Raw genomic sequence first — 23,716 nt, 5'->3', positions numbered from 1 at the left:
GGAGAGTGCACTAGATGCAAAGAAGTGTGTGTACACAACCTTGTTTATTTACGTGACCATTACTCCAACAGGCCAGAGGTATAACATGGGGAGCTGGGGGGGCATCGCCCCACGGCACATTTTTTTTGGGTGGGGGGAGGGGCAGGGCGTCGTGAGCTGTTGCGTCCTTCTAGGCCGCCCCCTGCCTGAGAAGGATACAGCAGCTCAGGTGCGCTGCAAGTCGAGCGCCATTTCTGCGAGTCTCACCAAGCGACCAATGGGCTCGCAAGGTGCCGTGAATGCGCCCCTCAAAGCCAGCTGTCCAGTGGGCGGGGCTTGCTCCCAGATCAGTGGGGTAAGGATTGATGCCTTAGCCAAACTCAATAATAGTCCTTTTGAAGCCAATAGACTTAACCAATTAAAACCACTCATATCAGTGAGTTTAATCTGAATATGACTTTAGTCATCTACAACATTTATTGCCTTCATAACTGTTGCCAGCAGTCTCTAAAGATTCTGGGGGGAAAGGTCGAATAAAAATGTTTTGTATAAGTTGTTGGCGTCCAATCTGTCTCAAGAGACAATGGAAGTGTGTGCCTTCAGGTTAAAGCAGACTTCCTCAACCTCGGCCCTGCAGATGTTTTTGGCCTACAACTCCCATGATCCCTAGCTAGCAGGACCAGTGGTCAGGGATGATGGGAACTATAGTCTTAAAACATCTGGAGGGCCGAGGCTGAGGAAGCCTGGGTTAAAGTCAAACTGCTGGAGAGTGCCTGCAGTGGCTGTAGAGACCGATACAGGAGAGACATGTTTTGTTGTAGCTGGGGCAGATGAAGGCATCCTGTTTTGCTGCTACAGGCACACCATGGCGTTTCTTCTCTCTGCACTCCTTCCAGCGGCCATTCCTCCTCTGTTCTCTGCTGTGGATACATGACCTGTCTGCTTCCAGGCACTCAATTATCTGTAAGGGATTCCCACATGGTGGGGTTAATGTTGCCAACCTTCTCATCATATTTGCAGACATCTTTGTAACACGGAGTTGGTTTGCTTAAGGGCCTAGTGCCTGAAGCCCACTCTCTGCCATCTTCCATTCTGTGGACATGACCAAGCCAGCGTAGACATCGTTGAGACAGAAGTGTGAACATGCTGGGAATGTGAGCTTGGGAAAGCACATCTTTGTCTGAGACTGTCCTGCCATGTGATGCCCAAAATCTTCTTGGTGCAACGCATGTGGAAAGCGTTGAGATGTCGCTCTTGGCCACTATAAGTTGCCCATGACTCACTTCTGTAAAGTAGCATGCTCAACACACAAGCCTGGTACACCTTCATATTCCTCATTACGTAAGTAAATACATTTTAAAAGGCAATGGTTTGGGGATCATCTAGTACTGTCAATAGTTTTATATGTCTATTTTTATTTTTTTTTAAGAAAAAGACTAGGAATACCATGATGCAGAGTTATGCAAGGCAAGCTCTATGTGTCTGAGAACCGCTGCTTATGCAGGTCTGATGCTTTAAAAACCCATGCTGCTGTGTGACTGACCATGACTGAACCTGTTAAGAGCACAGCAGCATCTGAGACCTAGATTACACCCACCTATTCAGAAGAAAATTAATTTGAAAAGATGTGCATGTTGATTGTGTAGGGGCAGAAATTTGCCTTTTGGGGTCTGAAACAACAGGAATGATTCTTGCAGGTTTCACATGTAAGTAATCCAGGATGTGGAGAATAATGACTATGAGATGTGTCAGAGTTAGGGCATCAGCATGTATTTTGGACCACAGTAGGCACAGTCTGTGATGCACAGGAGAGTCAACCTTTTTAATTTTTAAAGTGCTTCCTCCACTAGTATTTTCCATTGTGCAAACCCATGAGATGTTCACTTTAGGAGGCAGGCAAACATGCAGGAGGTAGTGTTAGATATTCCCGAAATTGTTTCTTACAAAGACACACCTTTTTTATTTTTTTTGCACAGTCTTGCTGTCCAGGAGAAGAATCTGTTAAAAGATATAAGGTGTAAGGTTCTTCTGTAGTAAAGCCATGAAACTCTTTTCTTGAGGTGGAGAGCTCTTTCATTTCTGCACAAGGGATTGCAATTGCAATGACTCTAAAAAATTCTCCACAGGTTTCAGTGGTCCTTTCACTGAACAAACAGAAGGAAAGAGGGGGAACTTGGGGAAGTTGTAGATATACGTACTTTAGACTCATATCCTGGGAGCATGCCAATTCCTTTTAGGGATGGGGGAATGTGGGTATCTGAAGGGCATCCCTAGACAATGAGGACCAATTGGCAGTGCTGTAGGGAGCATATGTTTTTAACCGTGTGTCTACATATACAATCGAGAACCTCAATGCAGCCCTCCAAGTTTCTCTGCCTGGCCTTTGGGACTCTCCCCAGGGCACACAGCTTGCCAGCCCTGTTTTGGACCCTCCTTGAGTGTTTATGCCTGGCTGGAATGCATCCCTGAACTCTTTATCATTCTTCTTGTTTTCCTGCAAGGATACAGGGGTCTGTGTGAGTGCATGAGGACACTAGCCTACTTTCCAATTAAAATCTACACCCATTGCTCCACCCACTTTTGCTTCTGCTCCTGACCGGCATTGGCAGGTGGCGCCTGGGAGGCTACCCAGAAGGGAATGAAGCCCTCAGCCTAAAAAAAGGTTCCCCGTCCTGGTTCACATGCTGTTGATGGTGCCATAGCTCTTCCTTGCACAAGAGGAAATCCCATGAAGGGCTGTGTGTCTTGGCCTTCTTTTCTAACCAGGCAGCTGAAGCGGGAACACACAACCGCTCCCTAGTCAAGTGAAGTGAGGTGACTTTGGTTTACTTTGCGTGCTTGCCATTCTGGCTTTGAGGGAGTGTTCACATCGTACAACATCTCCCTTGGACATTGAGATATACGAGGTACATGTTAAGGACAGCAGAGCTAAATTTGCTTACTGCAGTATGTGGATGTGGCCACCAAACTGGGTGGCTTTAAGCAGTGCTATTGAGGGAATGAACACCTCCATCTTGGAATGGCAATGGTGCCCACCTGAGAGGTGCCAGAACTAAGTTCCTGGGAGTTCCCCCTGAAAAAAGCCCTGGCTTTGAGAAGTGATAAGATAAATTCATGGAGGATAAAGACCATCAATGGCTACTAGGCATGGTGACTATATCACTGAATACCAGCTCCTGAGAGCAGTAGCTGGAAAGGGCGACTCTACCTGTGAGCTTCCCAAAGGCATCTTGTTGGTCACTGTGGGAACATAGGAGACTTGCTGGATCAGGCCAATGGATATTGTTATAGTTTTTTGGGGGGATCCTCCCCTAAACCCCAGAAATTATTAAATGGCAGGGTTTTGATTATTTGGATTATTGAGGGGAAGACTGAAAGTCAGTGGAAAAGAACAGGCTAAGCTTTCTTTCCAAGCCAGGGACTCACCTGGAATAGAGGCATTAACATGACAAAAGGGCCCATGGCTCATCTAAGAGCCTGGGTCTGGGCAGAGAGAGGTTGCCATGGTGATGAGGTGTGGGTTCGAAGTGGGGGGGGGGAGTCTTTAGCAAGGTGTGCTGGGAAGAAGAAGGGGACAATCTCTGTTTTCCAGGTGGAATGGAATGTTGAAAAAATATATTGTAATAATGCAATATTTGAAGTACCATCTCTTGAAAATCATGCTTTATTTACTATTACTCACATTTGGATTCCAACCTTCCTCCAAGGAACAGTGGCAGGTGCATCTAAAAGGACTACCCCACATTTCCCTCACGACAATCCTGTGAAGTAGGTTATGCTGGCTGACAGCAGTGATCTTGGATTTGAATCTGGGTCCCACCAATTGTCAACACATGGGATCTGAATGTTCATGAGAGCCTTGGGCTTAGAGCAGGAGGACAAGACAGATGCATTTATGGTTTCCCTGAAACCGGTCAACAGAAAAAGACAAGGCATGTTTACTCTCATAACTGTCTTCTCCTCTCCTTTAAAAGCTACAAAAGCAAGAGATTCTGGAATGGTCTAGCTCAGAGATGAGGGATCTGTAACCCTCCAAATGTCGCTGGACACTACCTGTGGTTTATAGGTTGTGATTTAAAAGCTGTTCATCCTGCCTTGGGACCTTAGGGTGAAGGGTGGGTAATCAATTGCAATATTATCCTTCCCAGCCACTGTGGCCAATTGTCAGGGCTGATGGGAGTTGTGGTCCAGCAATACCGGGGGGGGGGGGGCAGCACAGGCTCCCCATACTTGTTATAATACCAGAGGACCAGTACTGCCTTGGCCCCAGGCCCAGGAAGTTTGCTATCATTATTCTTAGCTGAAAGCCGACACCCTGCATTTCGTGCTTTGTACTATATGCTTATATAGGCCCCGTTCCAATGATGTAACAGTTCCCAAATAATTGAGCACCCTTCAGAGACTGAGTGTCCCTCAGGCCTCCCTTCCTCTTCTTTCTCACTTGACTTCCCCCAGAAGTGCTGCGGGGACACAGCTTTTTGTTTGTTTATTTTATTTATTAAATTTATATTCCTCCCTTCCCAGGGTAGCAAATAACAAATGATAAAACAATTTAACAAAAAAATCTTAAAAACATATCCAGTACAGGAAAGAGCTCTACTTAAATGGCTTGCTGGAAGAGGGAGAGTTTCCAGTAGACACCGCAAAGAAAACAGAGATGGTGCCTGTCTAATATTCAAGGTGATGGCATTCCAAAGGGCAGGTGCCACCACAACTAAAGGCCCAATTCCTATATTGTAAGGTATGGACCTCTTTATCAGACGGCATCTGTCAGAGGCCTCACTGGCAGAGCACAGCAATTGGGTAGGTACCGTATATAAGGGGTGAAGTCTGGTGCCTACTCAGCTGAATGAGCATCAGGGTCCCCCAAAACACAAGACTTGGCTCAAAAGTATCTCATAGGGTGGACTGGAGCCGCTATGCTACTTTTGCAGCAGGTGAGTTGTTGTTGCTTACTGGGAGGGAGAGGTGAGGTGGCAGAGAGGCTGTTGCAGTGCAAACACGCAAGCAGGAACACTGGATTGGCTCTGCTGGTGCATTTGCTCCCCACTAACCCCCCCCCCCGGGTCTGTCTTCCTTCCAATAAACAACAGTAAAGATGTCAAAGAATGAGACAAAATGACATGGGACACCCCCCCACACAAATTGTTTTGACGTTTTCTTTGTATTGAAATGAATGTAAGTTCAGAGTTTCATAAGCTGCACAAGTCATGCTAAAGGGCAGGCGGAGAGGTGAATAATGTCGCATTTCATGGAAACAGAACTGCAGCAGAACAGAACCAGCACCGATTGCGACGAATACATGTTAGAACGGAAATTGACGCCATTCTACAACCCCAAGGTATGGTGGTCCATCCGCAAGGAAGCTAACACAGCAGATCCACCCCACCCAGCAAGCTGTTTCTAGATTGAAGTGAAGTAATACAGATCATAGAACCATAGAGTTGGAAGGAACATAAAGGTCTAAAGAGGCAGGGGTGGGGGAGGGGATATGTGCTTCAGTCCACAATCTAATATTACCTAAGTGCCCCCCCAATCCCCATTCCCTTTTCAGCAGTAACAGCAATGCAGGAGGGTGAGTCGAGAAAGTAACTGCCAGAGTTGAAAACCGGCAGCATTCTTAAAATGCTCTCTCTTAGTTCATCCAGTCAGGACATGCCATTCGCAGAAGTACAGAATGGCTATTTAAGTATCCTCACTTCAGAACCAAAAGTGTACTTTAGAAAAGGGGGTTAAAAGTATCCTGTTGCATAAGTGATGAGAAACCAAAAGGTCCTCTTTGAAAAAGTCATGAACTTCCCTTTTTGGAGAATCCCAGATCCTCATTGCTGTAAGCGTTGAAAAATGTGGCTATGTGGTGAACGCATATTTCCCTGGCTCAAGGACTTGAAAATGGAAGCAAAACCATATAAATCAGAACTTTGTTTTCAGATGTCCTTGAGTTTCCTTTAGTCATCTCGCAGAAGTTCTGCCTCCCTCCATGCACTGTGAACGAATATGGCCTTTCTACTATTTTAACCCACAGCTATGTCAGGTAACAAAGAGAGGAGGCAGGTGGGGGAGATGCCTCCCTCCTGATGTTGTGACTCCAGCTTTCTTCTTCCTGACCAATAGTCAGAGATGAAGCAAGATGGATTCTCAAAAGTTCTGGAGATGTTTCCCATCTCTGTTTTAGAGTGTAAACTCCAATGAACACCGAGCTTGAACGTTCATCAGATCACACTGTCAGCTTTTCCTGCTCTGAAAACAGCAGAGAAATCCCAGAGGAAGGGGTATGGCTCCATGGTAGGACATCTGCTTTGATTGCAGAAGGTCCCAGGTTGAATCTGCAGCATCTCCAGGTAGGGCTGGCTGTGTCTGAAACCCTGGAGCGCCCATGCGGGTCAGTGCATATGATGGTGAGCTAGATGGCTCAGTGGTCCATCTCAGTACAAGACAGCTTCCCATGTTCCCAGTCCTATGAACATGGGCAGAAAAGGGTGAGGCTGTGTTCCTGAAATGAAACTCAGCGAGGATTTGTGGTTTTCAAAGACATGCCAGTTATGGGCATGAGTGGTGATGCACATTCACCCTCCATAAAGGAAGGGGAAACAGATATTTTCATGCAGGTCTCGGAGTCATTCAGCAAACACGCCAAAAATGTGATTAGCTTTAGACTTTGGCTCTGATCCATAATAAAGCAGGAACTCACCAGCCAGATAAATGCTTTTTTCCCTTATGGGGTGGCATGGAAGGGACTCATGAAGATGAAGAACAGTGCAAATAAAAGGGGGGCATCAATATGTTCTCTGTAGAATGGGGTTCAGAACAGCGGCTCAAAAGAAGGAGGAAATAAAAGGGTATCAATGCTGGAGGCACAGTTCAACAACGTAGCCAAACCATAGGCTCATTATTTGAAAGGAATGAAAGAACATACATGCCATACATTTAAAGCATGTGGCTTTCCCCAGAGCATCCTAGGAGCCATAGTTAGCCCCTCACGGAGCTACAATAAACTAGCGTTCTTAGGAATCTTTGGAGGAGCTCATGTGCTTTAAATTCATGGTGTGCTCGCAGTTAAGAAACCCCACGGTACTGCTCAAGAGAGGGGAATCTTCCTCTCTTCTTCCCTCTGCCATCCTCTGCATGCTTCCCTCAGGCCTCTCCTGAAAACTGGGAACACCCCCCCCCCGCCGCCACCAAAAAGAAGAAGAAAAAAATAGGCCTAGGATGTGGGCTACCCAATCACCAGGGGAGATGGCTGCATTTGTGTCACTGAATTTACGTACGACTACAACAAGCCCGAAAAGTATACATGCAATGTTTGGATTTTCACAGAACTTGACAGAGAGTGGAAGAGGAGAAGCCCAAGGCACATAGGGAACAAAGAATCGGGTAGGTAGGCAAGAGATGCAGAAGTGGCAATCCTTGGCTCCAGGATGTGCCCACTATCCCTTTTGGTTTCAAGCTCCAGAAAAGGCTCTTCCCCTTTCCTCATCATCGCCAGCACATTTCTTAGCAACAATGAGGACAAGAAAGTTGTGTCTTTAAAAATAAATGTGATGACATTATTTGCATTCAAGGCTACATTTCAGATTCCTTGCTGGACAAACAGCACACAGTGGAAACATGCACACACACACACACACACACACACACAGAGAGAGAGAGAGAGAGAGAGAGCACTTTGTCCAAAGATTTTCCCACAAGGTTGCAGTCCCTTCATGTTTTTCATCCTCAAGGAAGCATCCCGATTATTTACTAGACTTTCGCGGTGGGAAACCAGTCGCAAGTTGCGAGAGTGCTTGTCATGTCCATGAAGCATGGTGGAAAAGAAAGAGGCTCTCAAAAACTCTCTCGTATCAGTAGAACTTGCAGATCCTCTGAAGGTGGCCTCCTCATCTTGGCAAGGGGCCACTGAGGACATCGTGTCTAGGAATCAAGCCAAAGTTTAAAGAGCAGTGTAACAGAGGGCAGACTTTTTCGTGGTTCCTCAAGACTTCGCTCAAGTGTTTCATTTCGTCGGTCAGCTTTCCAATTTCTTTTTTCAGGGAGATATTCTCTTGCTCAAGGCACTCGTATTCCTGAAACGGATTATCACATGAGTTAAGCATGCAACCCAGCCAGCCACTGCCAGGCACATTTCCCCCACTTCGCTGTTTCCTCATTGCAAAGTAAATAAAAACAAGGCAAGGGGAAGAAATCAGATAAAAGCAGACTTGGTATCAGCTATCAAGAGCTACTCTGAAGATCGCGTCTCTGTGTGATATTCCTTGTACATCATGGTCTGGGCTTTGTTAGTTTAAGAACATTAAAAAAGTCTGGTGGATCAGGTGAATGGCCAATCTAGTCCAGCATCCTATTCCCAGTGGCCAATTACATGCCAATGAGAAGCATGTAAGCAGGATCTGAACACAACAGCACTTTCCCCTCCTATGGTTTCCAACAACTTGTAGTCAGAAGCATACTGGTAAGTAGCCACTGATAGTAATTTATGAGGTAAGGCAAGTTTGATATGTAAATGACTGCACCTTGAGGCAACAGAGTAAGCTTCACGACATCTTAGTCCAGACCTGAGATTCTGGCTGCACACACATGACATTTTATGCGGCAACCAATGGAGAATGAGTTCTTGCTTTCCCTACAAAGTCCACACATAACCTAGTGCATATCATTGGCCCCACAAAAAGTGCTTCTTGAGAAACCTGTTCTGAAAATAAAGCCCATTTTGGAACGATTGCTATGTACAGTGGTACCTCGGGTTACATACGCTTCAGGTTACAGACTCCACTAACCCATAAATAGTACCTTGAGTTAAGAACTTTGCTTCAGGATGAGAACACAAATCACGCAGCGGCAGTGGGAGGCCCCATTAGCTAAAGTGGTACCTCAGGTTAAGGACAGTTTTAGGTTAAGAACGGACCTCCGGAATGAAGTAAGTTCTTAACCCGAGGTACCACTGTACCTACGGTATTTAAAAACAGATGTAGGCGATAATGGCAATAAATGAGTGGGTGAGCAGTCACAATGACCATTTCCTTCTTTGTTCCCCTGGGATACGGTATATGTAAACAGGAAAAGTTGTGGAGATGGCAGGATTTAGAATCAATCTTGTAAGAAGCCACCATGTTGAGGATGAGCACGAATAATTCCCGACTGAGAAAAACTACATTTTTTGTGTGCTATGAACAAGATTAGTGTGTACACAGCCCTCAATTACTGCGACCTTCACTAATGCAATTCTACTGTTTGCATATCAGAGGCGTTGGCACTTTGTGGTAGCTCAGAGGGGATAGACACATTCATGGCAGACAGACCTATCCCCAAACTATTAGCCATGACAGAGAAATGACGATACAGTGGGAATCTACCACCCAAGCAGGAGAAGACGCATGAAGGCACCAATTTGCATTAAAATGTACATGTGCTAATTTATACATGTAGAGGAGCCTGCACAATCTGTGGCCCAGATGCCTCTAACTGTTGATGTGCAACTTCAAGGTCCTTCCTGCTCTCCCTTCTTATCTTGAAACTGGACTAGGACCAGGCGGCAGCCCTTTAAGACAGAGGACACCTTCAAACAGAGGCCTGTCCTCTTTAAGCAAGAAACACAGCCCCTCTACATCTGTCCATATTACAATAGTCTTATGAAAATAGCTGTGCACACACTGTGTTTCCAGTGCTGGGTTTTTAATTCACATTCACACATGATGGCCATCAAAACACATATGGATCCTGTCCTCTCTTATTTTTATTTTTTCTTCTTTTTATAGATTTTCTTGGTTTACAAAAGTACACGCCTTGCCTCTTTTTTCAAGTTGCACAGTCGTTTCTACAGATCATTTGCATTTGTTATGAGACATTAGTGTTGAGTTCCTGTCCCCTCTTATAAAATAATACAGTTTGATGCACTATTTCTCAAATTAGCCACACATCAATTGGATTCCTTAAGCTGTTTCTACTTTGCCTCTAGTCAATGACCCCGGTGCATTCATAAACAGAACTGAATCTGACACTGATGAAGCTGTGCTGATGTGAACAGCCAGGGGAAGAGCTGTTAAACAAACACAGATGCACAACGCAAAATACAACTTCATTGTGCACTAATGGGAACACACCCCGAATCAGATCACTGGCTCATCTAGTTCAGTGTTCCCTACACTGGCGGACAGCAGCACTCCAGGTGTTCAGAACATGCCCTATAGTACCTAGTGACAGCTGGGACCTTCTGTATGCAAAAGCAGGTGTTCTCTCACTGAGCTATGACCCTTCCCTTTCAGCTGCTGGTGGGGGAAAGGCAACAATTGCTGTCCTTTCATATTCTGAAAACCTAGCAGTTACTTGGATCTGCTGCCATCAGAAACTGGCGCACACAAACATGTCTGTTATAAGCAAAGGAACCAACTGGATATAAAGAAACACCCATAACTGTGGAGAGGCTTGCAATCAAACCAAACACAACCCAATATCCATCTCTTGTGATCTGTCAGTTTTTGTGTTGTTGTTTTAAAAAAAGAACAGGTGAAAACCAGGAGGCAGGAAAGTTTATTAAGCCCCCTGGTGAGCTCTGCATATATCACTCTCCTCTTTCAAATCCTTCCACAAAACCCACATCATTTGCAAACCCTTTCCTGGATCATCACAGCTTCCATTTTTAAAATGAAACAATCTTAATAATATGCACTTCCTGTAGTCTCCCATCCTCTCTGCTCCTTTATCAAACATTATCTGCTTTCTTCATCGGTGTGCTTGTCAAATGAAACATAGACGCAAAGCTGCTTTTTAAATTATTATTTTTTAAGTGCAGGTGGGGAAAAGAGAGGTGGTTTAGGCACCAATGCAAATGTACAGCAGGTTGCTGGTTCCCCCCCTGATTTGAATGTGGCTAGGAGAATTTATAGCAATACACCTTAAAAAAGAAAAGTAGATAGAAGCAGTTGCCTGGAACAGCTGCTATGGTCACTAAGTTCATTACCTGCTTGAAGTGTGCCACGTACCACACATGGAGGGGATGAATAATTTGTTCTCTTCTACAGAAATGTCACATTAATCTCTCTGGTTCTCCCCCCTAATTTCCTAAAATGCATTCAGGATTGCTCATAAGAAAGCGTTGAAGCAATAAATGATAAAACTCACAGTAGTTGTTACGACCTCACTGAACACAGTCTTGGCCAACACCCTTCTTATTCCAGTTTTGAGCCTCTCTTCTAAAGAAAATCAGCTTTACAGTAATCAGTTACAGGAGTGAAAGGGAAAGGAGAGTTAAAAGGAATGCAGAAATGTACTCCAGGGGAATGTGAGACTAAAGAAACTACTACTTTAAAGTTGCAACATGGTCCCAACCGGGGGCTCTCGAACAACAGACCATTCAGGTAGTCTGCAGGAAGTTTGTAGAACAATGAAGAATAGATGTTCTTGGCCTGACATTTGATTGATTGACTTTTTCTGATAAAGGACATTGGGACCGCTTTGATCAGGGACAGCTTATTGACTAATCTCTGTGATTTTCATAATATAGTGGTACCTTGGGTTACAGACGCTTCAGGTTACAGACTCCACTAAACCAGAAATAGTGCCTTGGGTTAAGAACTTTGCTTCAGGATAAGAACAGAAATCACACAGCAGCAGCGTGGCAGTAGCGGGAGGCCCCATTAGCTAAAGTGGTACCTCAGGTTAAGAACAGTTTGAGGTTAAGAACAGACCTCCAGAACAAATTAAGTTCTTAACCCATGGTACTGCTGTACAGTACTGATGCAGCCTTAAACTGATGAGGACCGCAGTACCTCAAGGACCACCTCTTCCCATATAAACCATCCCGGACTCTGCGTTCATCATCTGAGGCCCTTCTCCGTGTTGAGCTACATGCGAAGCTCAAAGGGTAGCATCGAGGGCTGGGCGATATCAGCTTTTTAACATTGCGGTATATCACCAGTCAAACATCGTGGTCGTGTGATATACTGTGATGTTGAAAAAACAAGCTGCATTGGCCTCAGCCTGCAAGGCGCCCCGAGAATTTGTCGCAGCTCTCACTGCGGAAACTGAGACGGTTTCACCCCAGTGCCTAGCAGGCTGGGCCAATGCAGCTTGGTCCTCCCCTCCAACTTGCGCAGGAGCCAGCGTTGGGCTGGGGGATCCTTTAACTGCTCGGCCGAGGGGAGCGGCAACCACACACTCTTTAGCCAAGCGGTTTAAAGATGCAGAGAGAGGCACAAACTGTATTGACGCCCCTCCAATGCAGCTGTTTTCTTCCTCTGCGCAGTACGAGGGCAGAGTGGGATGTCCGCTTCACTCAGTGATGTATTGCTGGCGAAACCACCACCGCTCCTGAGTCCCTCCGCTAGTAACACTCACTGGAGGAAGTCGTTAGCAGAGGGACTCAGGAGCGGTGGCTGTTTCACCAGCGATATATCACTGAGTGAAGCGGACATTGCAGTCTGCTCCTCATACCAGTCCTGGGCGATGCCTAGTGGCAACACAAAAATGGGCCTTTTCTGCAGTGGCTCCCCATCTGTGGAATACTCTCCCCCGGGAGGTTCGCCTGGTACCTTCATTATATATTTTTAGGCACCAGGCAAAAACATTCCTCTTCAACCAGGCCCTTGGCTGATTTATATCCTACAGCCTTTTAAATGTTGTCTGTGAGAAGGGGGCCGGTTATTGTTTTGCTGCTTTATTTAATTATTTACATGTTTTTATCCTGTATTTTATTCTGTGAACTGCTCTGAGATCTTATGATGAAGGGTGGCAATATTATTAATATTATTATTATTATTATTATTATTATTATTATTATTATTATTATTCCCCTTTATATGTTACTAGATAAAGGGACATTTTCATACCAAAGCAATTATTTTGACAACAATGCCAACACTGAAGGGGAAATGTTATTAAAATCTGAAATCTATGTTTTGATTTTTAGAATAACAAAATATTTACTAAATGGTCTCCTGAGGGGCCACTCCCATGCCAGTAAGTGGCCTGCAAAAAAAAAAAAAAAATGTTGGAGAACTGCCATGACTCTGGTAAAAAATAGTTTCCGCACAAGCTACACCTGTTGAAAGCTCCTTTTCTGTACACCAGTTAAAGTGTAGGAACCCTGTCTTCTTCCGCTCTACTTGTTACATAGAAGACACATTGAAAAGAGCAAAGGGAAAGCTTTTGGCAATCGGGGCTTTATAGCCCTGAAAGACACGCAATAGCAAGGAGGGCTGTTGAACAGACTTCTAATATCATGAACATTGCAGAGAGAGTGAACAGTGAAAAACACACCAATTTTGACTCAAAACATGACACACTCCAGGATCTTCTGAACCTGGCAGGGTGTGTAAGATGCAGGCCAGTCAAAACTGTACTTCATGTGGTTTGTAATTATTATGCAGAATTCACTGCCCCAGGCTGCATTGAGAACCACGAGTTTAAGCATCCTTGAAAATGTGTTTGCAGAGGAAAGAACCACCTAGGAGCCTCAAGGGTGAAGCATGGAACATCTGTGATCAGAGGCAGTCTACCACTGATCACCAATGCCCTGTTCAAACAGCTGGGGGTGTTCAGCTCCGCTGCACCTTGCCTTCTGAGCATCCTGCTAGCCTCTCTGTCAGAAACAGAATGCAGAAATAGATGGGCCTGAGGTTTTCTGACACACCAAAGCTGAGCTCCTTCAGGAAAACTGGCAATGGCTAAATGCTACCTCCAAGATGAGAAGCAGTTTGCCTCTGAATGACAGCTGCTGGGGAACAAAAATGGAAGAGGGTTTCTGCACTCATGCCCTACATCTGGGTTTCCCATAGACATCTGGTTGGCCACTCTGGAATAACATATGACAGACATTGCACATCACATTATGGACTGCCTGGTCACAGGATTTACTGACTCCAGCTGCAGAAGCTGAAGTTGCTGAAGAGACCAGAGACCATCTTGGTTGTGAGTCGTGGAAGACCTGCTCCCTGCCTTGCAGGCCTTTTCCCACCTGGCCTGGGATGCTGGAGCCCTGACTGACTCCAGCTACAAAAGCTGAGGCTGCTGAACAGACTCTTGGGCTAGGGTATTGTTTTGTTGTGGGGAGGAGAGTGAAAGGTTGTTGCTGCTATTGATGTTAATTTTTGTATCTTTACTCTTCGATCTTGTTGTGATTTAATGTGGAAGTTGTTCAGTTTAGTTCTGTACTTTTTAATGTGTTTCATTTATTGTTTAAGACCATTTTTATTATATTTGCAATTATGTAATGGTTTGAACACTAGAAATATGGCATACAAATAAAAGGATGTATTTATGTATGAACATTTATAATAATTTAAAAATGTCGTCCACTCCAGTCATGCAAGGCAGTGTTTGCCACATCGCCAAACTGCTAACACGGTAGTGACTGAACAGATGCAAAATGGTAGAAGGGGACCATGAATTCCACAGGTGTTTGCATGTGAATATCTTAAGAGTCATAGAACTGGAAAGAACCTTGTAGGTCATCCAATCCGTTGCTGAAAGCAGGATCTATAGTGCAGAATGCAATTGCTGCCTCCCTGACAGATGGCTGTCTACAACCTCTGCTACACTACCACCAGCAAAGGAGAACCCAACCCCTCCCAAGGCCGGCTGTTCCACTGTCAAACAACCCATAACCATTTGGATGTCTCACCTAAATGTTTAAGCCAAAATCCGCTTCCCTGCAATTTCCACCCATCAGTTCTAGTGCCACCCCTTGCAAGTAACAGAGAACACACCAGCTCTCTCTTCGGTTTGACAGCCCTTCAGATACTGCAAGGCAAGTGATTCTCCTGCCTGTTCCTTCTCCATACAACACCTCCCCCCAGCTGCTTCTCTTCCAGACTCATGTTTGCTGCATCCCAGGAAAAAGCAGCAGCGTGGGGGGGGGGGGAGGACAGTAGTACCAGTAGGCAGAGAAAGGGTTAAGCACCCCCTCCCACCAGCTGCTTTTCCGCTACAAAACACACACTCCCCTTTGCTACTTTACAGCTGCTCAACAAGAAGCCACGTTCCCCAGCCCTGACAAATGCTGCCATTTTGTTCAGCCCTTAAACAAGTATGAAGAGGGCCTTAATTTGCACTCAGGAGTGATATTAGTGCTCTTCCCTCCCTCAGGGATCCACAGCAATGTTCACCTCGTGGAGTTTATCTGCTTTCTGTGTTTGTTTCTTTCTGCTCCTCTGGGCCGCAACTCTGTTCTTCTCTCTCCGTCGTACTTTCCTTTCATCGTCTTCATGACCCTGGCCAACAAAATGAGGTGACTTAGTTAGGGTTCACCTACAAAGGAGTTTAATGTGGATTTGAAGCTCCTTGTGCCTCCATTCCCCACCCCACCTGCAGCGTTCACAGAATTCATCCAACAGGCAGCCAGTTAATTTGGTTCCCCCGCCCCCAAGTTAATTAAGATTTTTCCAATCCATGGCTAATCCAGTTTGTAGAGGCTTCCAGTATAAAATCACATGCACTGACTGTGGATGCAATGAAGCACATTGTATAGGTGTGTGTGTAGTGAAGTTTTGAAGTGTGGTGCTGGAGGAGACTCTTGAGAGTCCCATGGACTGCAAGAAGATCAAACCTCTCCATTCTGAAGGAAATCAGCCCTGAGTGCTCACTGGAAGGACAGATCGTGAAGCTGAGGCTCCAAGACTTTGGCCACCTCATGAGAAGAGAAGGCTCCCTGGAAAAGACCCTGATGTTGGGAAAGATGGAGGGCACAAGGAGAAGGGGGCGACAGAGGACCAGATGGTTGGACAGTGTTCTCAAAGCTACCAGCATGAGTTTGACCAAACTGTGGGAGGCAGTGTAAGACAGGAGTGCCTGGCATGCTCTGGTCCATGGGGTCATGAAGAGTCGGACACGACTAAACGACTAAACAACAACAACATGCCATCTATTGCTGCACCTTCTGCTTTTATTTGCTCCTTGCCTGAGCACAGCTTAGCCATTCTGTTTCCATCAGCCAAAAGGAAAGGATGGATCATGCCTATTTCCACCAACTGGGGCTGAAGGTAATCATACTATTATTATTATTATTATTATTAAACTGCTCTTCTGCAAAACAGCAGTATTAAGAATAAAATTAAAACTGCGCTTCAGGAGAAATTGGCACATACAAGAGATGTCCTTTGCAGTTGCCGACACATTTCCAAACATGCCTACTTCCAACTACTGCATGCTGGGGGTACGTTTGCCAAACATAACTAAACCTTTATATTTCTTAAATTTTAATACAGAGGTCTTGTGCAAAACCTACACACACACACACACACACACACTCAACTACAACATGTAAACATTAACTGGGAGTGAAGGGAGATGGGAATGTGGACACAAAAAGGTGAAGGACTAACCTAAGAATATGGAAAGAAGGAAGAATCGCCGGAGCACTGGGGGCTAGATGGACTAGGATCTTGTTTATTTCTTAATTCAAATCCCTTTCCCAATTCACAACTCTTCATTCTGACCATTGTGAAGTACGCCAGTAACATTTGTTATTGCACACTTCCTGGTGTGTGTCCTATTTTTTTAATTTTTTTAAGAAGGTGAACTGGAAAAGAAACAAAAAAATGGGAATGGAGGGTAGATTGGCTGCTGCTGTAGCATCTGCAGCTTAACGTAAGAGGAGCCTGCTGGATCAGGCCAGTGGCCCATCAAGTCCAGCATCCTGTTCTCACAGTGGCCAACCAGAGACCTGTTGGAAACCGCAAGTGCAACCCGAGCACAAGAGCACTCTCCCCTCTGGTGGTTTCCAGCAGCTGGTATTCAGAAGCATGGCATGGCCCCTTCGCTCTGCTTAATGGGCCCTGGAAGGCTTTGCTGTGCTTCAAAAAGGTAAAGGGACCCCTGAACATTAGGTCCAGTTGCGGACGACTCTGGGGTTGCGGCGCTGATCTCACTTTACTGGCCAAGGGAACCGGCGTACAGCTTCCGGGTCATGTGGCCAGCATGACAAAGCCGCTTCTGGCATAGCAGAGAAGCACGGAAACACCATTTACCTTCCCGCCGGAGTGGTACCTATTTATCTACTTGCACTTTGACGTGCTTTCAAACTGCTAGGTTGGCAGCAGCAGGGACTGATCAACGGGAGCTCACCCAGTTGCGGGGATTCGAACTGCCGACCTTCTGATCGGCAAGCCCTAGCTTAATGGGCCCTGGAAGGCTTTGGTGTGCTTAGGTCCCAGCAAAATCACTGAAGCGGACCTGGGTCTTCTCTCTGCTTTCCCCTTAAGGGTATGATCTACTCGCTGAGGCTTCCCACTGTATTCTGTGATGGTAAGCACTTTGCATGTGCACGGGAGTTCCCCCACTGAGAATGCATCAAATTTCCAATCTAACTCACTCCTTCTCCCCCCATTGCCCCCACCCCCACTCCTTCTCCTTCTCTTTGAAAAGCAACTTTAAAAACACACACACAAGACGGTATCGCTGAGGGTACCTACTGCCTTCCGGCAAGGCATGACCAACGAGTCGCTTATGACCACTGGTGGATTTTGATTTAGAGAATTATACAATGGGTCCTGCAACAAAATTTTGCAGTATGAAGTGCAATTTTGTTCCGGGTTCCAGCCACTCCCCATGCCACCCCCCTACCCCAAGATCCATTCCTAATAGACAGAAATCCATGCCCACCACGGATAGGGTTGCCATATTTTAAAAAGCAAAAATCTAGACAGAAAAGTTCTTTTGGTTTTTTAATTGCAAAATTGCAAGGAAATGGGATGTTTTCGAGCTACCGTATTTCTGAGGGAAATCTGCAAAAACGACACTCCTGACATGGGCTGCCCTACGTCTGGATTTTCCCGGACATTTTTGATGATTTCCGCACAGACACAGCTTGTGGCCAACCCTAAGTGAGGGTGCTCTGCTCCAATGTGGTTTTCTACTCCCTGCTTTGGGAAGGGTGAAATGGACATGCTTGTGCCCGATCCTAGTTATATCAGATTGTTTAATTTCCCCATTGATGTCTATGGGTAATTCTAGCCTCCTTCCCTGGAGACTTTTAAAAATTAGCATTTCAGGATGAACAAGGATGTGGCCTATCTGGAGAAAGAGATTGTCCTTTCTGCCCTTCCCTGTTCCTTTCTCTTTCCATCCACTCTGATTCATTCCCTCCTTCTACCTCGCTGTCAGTTTATTTCTTCTCACTCTCTCAGTCACTGATCTGTTAGTTATTGTTACGCAATTTAAATTCAGGCCCATCTAAGTTTAGCATCCTCTTCTCACAGTGGCCGACCAGATGCCTGTGCAAAGAGCCCTCTCTCTTCCCTCTGGTGGTTTCCATCAACTGGCATTCAGAAGCATTGGTGCCTCCAAGCTGTGGAGGCAGAGCAATCATGGCTTGTAGCCACCGAAAGATAGGGCTGTTGTTCAATGGGCAAATTCAAGCTGCGTGCCTTTGCTCTGTTAGTGTCAAATGGACAAACAGAGCAGCTTGTTCTAAGTTTGTTCTGAAATGTATAGTCCCATAGGAGATCCCTGGCAGACACAGTCCACCAGGGTTCCTTTCAGTGGTGCCAAGTGGGGTAGAGGGGTTCCAGTCGCATAAAGATTGAGAATAGCCAAGTTGACAACCTGTAACTTATAAGTCATAGACCTTAGAATCATAGAATTGCAGAGTTGGAGCGTCATCTGCCATGCAGGAAACTTTCACCTGGAATTATTTCTGTGCACACCTGTTCCTGTTTCTCTGCCCTCACCCGCTTCACAGATTTCTTCTAAAACATACCCCATGTGATTTCATTTATTTATTAAATTCATATACTGCCCTTCGCCTGAAGATCTCAGGGCAGTTCACAGCCCAAAAATAGATTAAAAACACAAAATATGTAATAAAAACAAGGAAAAGACAAAACCCATAGCCTTTCCTGGTAAGTAAACCGCTCTACACACACCTCTGTCATTTGGGCTGCCCTGCTCCTCTACCCCCATATATTTTTTTGATCTGATTTTGTTTTTTGAGACTGCACAGCAGCACCAAACCTCTGCAGCCCTGCTTGGATCACGGTGGTTTTATTTCCGATCCCTCAGAAGCAGGGGGCAGATTTACTACAAAGCTAAATGAAGCTCAAGCTTCAGGATCTCAAATTCCAGAGGAGCCCCAGAAGTGACTTCAGTCCACTTTGATTAAAAATTTTGGGTCTAGTAGGACAAATCAGATAAGATTTTTTTTTGCTGCATACAGTGGTACCTCGGGTTACATACGCTTCAGGTTACAGACTCCGCTAACCCAGAAATAGTGCTTCAGGTTAAGGACTTTGCTTTAGGATAAGAACAGAAATCGGGCTCCGGCGGCATGGCAGCAGCAGGAGGCCCCATTAGCTAAAGTGTGCTTCAGGTTAAGAACAGTTTCAGGTTAAGTACGGACCTCTGGAACGAATTAAGTACTTAACGTGAGGTACCACTGTACATTTCAACAAAGTCTGAGAGTTAGTAGCACAGTAAGCTGGCTGTTCTGCTGTGGCTAATATAACCCCTTCCCTTTTTTGAAAAAACAGACCCTAAAGAGGAAACTAAGCTTAGGGTCTGGAAACTAAGTCTTATGAGGAGCAGGGTATGTTTAGCCTCGAAAAGAGGAGACTGAGAGGAGCTATGATAGCCACCTCCAAATATCTTAACGGTTGTCACATGGAAGAGGGAACATGCTCGCTTTCTCCTGGAGGGTGGGACTCGAGGCAATGGCTTAAAGTTACAAGAAAGGCCACTAAACATTCGGAAAAACTTTCTGACAGTCACAGTGGCGTAGCGTGGGTTGTCAGCACCCGGGGCAAGGCAAGTAATTTGCTCCCCCTAACCCGTGGATTTGCGCCCCCTAACCCTAACCCCCAGATGTTTCGCCGGGTGAGGCTGGCCCCCCCTGCACCCCCCCCACGCTAGCCACTGGACAGTCAGATCTGTTTGGCAGTGGAAGAGACTCCCACGAGAGGTGATGGTCTCTCTTTCCTTGGAGGTTTTTAAGCAGAGGTTAGATGACCATGCTGTCCTGGGTGCTTTCAGCTGAGATTCCTGCACTAGATGACCCTGGGCGTCTTTCCCAACTCTTAAGATTCTGATGATTCTATGAATTTTGGATACCCAAAAACGCAAATTGTGGTGATCTGTCCATGGGAGCAACCCCATGGAAGAGGAGAACCGTGGTTAGACCTCGTTGCTGGTTGTGAAGGGGCCCCCATAGCAGCTCAAGCTTCAAGCTCCCCCCCTCAATGTAGGTCCGCCACTGCTGGGAAGGAGCGCGCCAGGACGACTCGGCGCAACCCGCCCCCGTCCCCTTTCCAGCCCACTTCCCGGCCCCGGTCCCTCTCCCTGCCTTACCTGCTGCGTCCCCTCCGAAGAGGAGCTCCTTCGCAAAGTGCTCGCCGCCGGCGCGCCCTGAGACATCCCGCCGAGGCGGCGCTGGCGCTGCTCCTTGTGCGCGCGGCCGGCAGGAGGCGGCGGCCAAAGCGCATCGGGGGAGCCCCGGAGAGGTGGAGCGTCGTCGTCGCCGCGCTGCGCCGGACGAATGCCTGCCTGCCTGCCTGGCTTTGCCTCTCAGCCTAGGCGGAAAGCCCAGCTCGGGACATCCCGGCAGCTGCCGGCAACCGCGAGGCGCGCGTGCTTCCCCGGCCGCTCGCCGCCTTCCTGGGGCAGAACCCGGCCGGGAAGAGAGCACAGGCAGGCAGGCAGGCGCCCGCTCCCGCTCCCGCGCTCGCCTGACTGGGGCGCCCAGGCTGCGGCGGCGGCGCCTTCCGAGGCGGGCTCGAGGCGGGCTTCGTGGAAATCACGTGGCGGCCCGGATGAAACTTCGGAGGGAACTGGCTGCGCGACCACAGGCCGGGGGGCGGCGAGGGAGCCGCCCGAGGGGGAAGCGAGGCCACGGGGGCTTTTCCCTCGCCCTTTCCCCACCGCCGCGTCTCGCCCAGAGCAGCGGCCCCAACCAGAACCGCTCCCCGCCTGCCTGCCTGCCTGCCAGTGGCATAGCGTGGGTTGTCAGCACCCGGGGCAAGGCAAGTAATTTGCACCCCCTAACCCGTGGATTTGCGCCCCCTAACCCTAACCCCCAGATGTTGCGCCTGGTGCGGCCGGCCCCCCCTGCACCCCCCACGCTACGCCACTGCTGCCTGCCAACCCCGGGCCGGATCAGCGCGGAGGGGTCGTGTGAAACCAGAAGTTCCTCAGCTCGCCGCCCACGCGCCGCTTGAAAAAAGAATCGCCTTGTTATTAATTTCACGCTTCCATTACTTACAGACTTATATTTCCTATTGCACCATAAATTCAAGTTTGTTTGTTTTTTTAAAAAAATATTTTTGTGATTATTTTTTTTCCCTTTCACTTTTTTCCTTTCGCACCGAAAACTTTAAACGAAGAATCGTATTTTATGCAAACAGCAGATGGAAAATTGGAAGTTCCTCTTCTGTATTTTCTGCTAATGTCTTCCATTTATATATATATATATATATATATATATATATATATATATATATATAAAATATAATATAATATAATTATCTTATTAAGCTTCAACTTTTTAAACATATGCAATTAAAACAAAAACACAATTCTGTCTTTTCTCATATTTTTGTCGACTTCCCACCCCTTTCCCCATGGAGTTGTTGCTTCTCCACTTCTGCTGCACCCTGTCTTTTATCTATCAAATCATAACCACAATATTACCATCTAATTACTTTTGTTGCTCATAGCTCGAATCCTGCTAGCGAGTTCATCATACTATTTCTTTAGTCAGAAAAAGGCATCCATTCATTTATCTTTTTTATTTCCCTCCCCCTCTTCTTTTTCATCCCGCTAATTTATTTTCCCCCCTGCTTTGCTCTTGCATAAACTCTACTCTGGGTTAAGGAGGAAATGACTCGCAGATGAAGGGGATGAATGGTTGGTGCAGGACCCTGTGTGAGAGGCAGCGAAAGGAAGATTTCCCAGGGTGAGAGGCTGGGATAAGAAAGGGAAGGTCCCAGGTGAGAGCCAGGAGGCTCCACCTCTCTCTATGTGGGATAAGAGTCCTATCAGAGAGGACTTTACATTTTCCTTTTTTCTATTTGTTTAGCTTACCTAGATTTTTACTGCAATGTATTCTGAAAAGTGCCCCTAAAACTTTCCAAAAAAAAGATGGGAAAAATTTCAATAAAACATAAATATTAAAAAAGAAAAATTGCCAAGGGTCTTGGCGGACCACTGAATGGTTAACACCCCCTTCCTTTTGTTTATATGCCTCCCTTCATCCAAAGATCACAGGTTGCCTTACAGCAGAGACAGATCTAGATGACCCTCAGCATTGCCTCCAACTCTACAACTGATGCAAAGATGCAACACAGGAACCCATCTTATACCAATACAGTGCATTTGTCCATCTATCCAAGTATTGTGTACACTGGCTGGTCTTACCCAGCTTGGGGACGCCAGGGATTGAACTGGGAAACTTTTACATGAAAAATTCACTCCCTACCACTGACCTATGACCCTTTGCCAATGTGATGAAATAGTGTCACATATTCTTGTTTTCCCATCTAGCCATAATTTGGTAATTCCAGAATGCCGTCCAGAATGAAACAAAGGCATAATTTTCCATTCTATACTAGATTTATTGCATGCAACACTGTTTTCTTTCCACTGCAGTTCATTAGTCTTTCCAAAGCACAATCCTCCTGCCTATTTCAGTCTCGGCAATGTACCACACTATCAAGCCCAGATGCACACAAGGATCACGCAGCCGTCTTTTTATTAGGTGTCCCTCGGAGAACTTGATGAGCTATATTAAGAAAACAGCCAGACGCCTTCTGATGCAACACCAGTTTATGCCCAAGTTAAAAATAAAAATGTTGAATGTTGTAACGTTTCAAGTAAAAGGAGATTTTAGATTTCGTTTTTACAACAATAGGATTTCCTGTAAGTTAGAAGGCAAAATAATTACACATAGCTAAGAGATAGAATTTACTTAACATACCCTATTTTTCACTCTATAACACGCACCCGACCATAACACACACATAGTTTTTAGAGGAGGAAAATCCGTAGGCATGCCACCCATAGGCATTTCCTCCATAACATGCACAGACATTTCCCCTTACTTTCTAGGAGGAAAAAAGTGAGTGTTATGGTGCAAAAAACATGGTAATTCACTTCAAAAACGCAACAATTATACCACTGGACCAATCCATCATGAATGCTTCCAGGAAAAACTACTCTCCTTGCCTTCTTTACAAGATCCTTAAATGTAAAGGACTGAAAGGCAATGCCACACCTATCAAAAGTGGGACTCCTAGAGTGATAGCTTAAAAAAACCCAAAAAACTGAGCACAATCCTTTTCCCAAAGCAAACACTGCATTGCTTCACCTGTCAGCTTTATATTTCGTTCTCCAGAAAACAAAAAAAGTTAACTCCATTCTAAGAGTCAGATCAGAAAGAATGCCCATGCCTCAGTCTACAAAAACATGTCTTAAAATGCCACCCTGTTTACTCAGCATCATAAATCAGACTGCGGCAGTTTTGAGGGACAGGCTGCAATAAAGAAGGAATATTGTGTTTAAGGAAAGTGGCAAGAACTTTGTGAAATGGATTCCACCTCAAAACATGCTCATTCTGAAATATGTCTTACATATTTCATGCATTACATGCAGCTTCTCCAGCATTTAGGTGAGGTTCCTGGGTGTATCAGCGCTAGCTTCCATGGTGTTAGGTACCACCTATAAAAAAATTTCGAGGTGAGCTCTCTTCGTTTGGCTGAGATGGATTTAAATGGTGGCTTAGACCACAGTTTGGACCATTGGGTAGTTTATTTCATATCCT

The 23,716-nt window shown here is 45.9% G+C and overlaps 1 protein-coding gene across 1 annotated transcript; it reads right to left on the bottom strand.

The window, feature by feature from the left end:
• Positions 1-4,454: 4,454 nt before the first annotated feature.
• Positions 4,455-21,080, bottom strand: BATF3 (basic leucine zipper ATF-like transcription factor 3). The gene is made up of 4 exons (XM_083733908.1): positions 21,030-21,080; positions 20,251-20,872; positions 15,078-15,182; positions 4,455-8,042 (listed from the first exon to the last, which is right to left on the bottom strand). The coding sequence occupies exons 2-4, from the start codon at positions 20,314-20,316 to the stop codon at positions 7,857-7,859; spliced, it is 357 nt and encodes a 118-aa protein (XP_083590034.1). The 5' UTR covers positions 20,317-20,872; positions 21,030-21,080; the 3' UTR covers positions 4,455-7,856.
• Between the last annotated feature and the right edge of the window lie 2,636 nt (positions 21,081-23,716).

Source organism: Podarcis gaigeae (assembly GCF_964106915.1).
Source record: "Podarcis gaigeae genome assembly, chromosome: 3".
In the NCBI taxonomy this organism is placed as follows: domain Eukaryota; kingdom Metazoa; phylum Chordata; class Lepidosauria; order Squamata; family Lacertidae; genus Podarcis; species Podarcis gaigeae.
This window is presented reverse-complemented; position numbering and strand designations above follow the sequence as displayed.

Coding starts and splice junctions, on each gene's coding strand:
- BATF3 (XM_083733908.1), bottom strand. CDS start 20,316: ATGTCTCAGGGCGCGCCGGCGGCGAGCACTTTGCGAAGGAGCTCCTCT. Junction 15,183..20,250: donor CTTCGGAGGGGACGCAGCAG/GTAAGGCAGGGA, acceptor TTTGTTGGCCAG/GGTCATGAAGACGATGAAAG. Junction 8,043..15,077: donor AAGCAGATAAACTCCACGAG/GTGAACATTGCT, acceptor AATCCGTTTCAG/GAATACGAGTGCCTTGAGCA.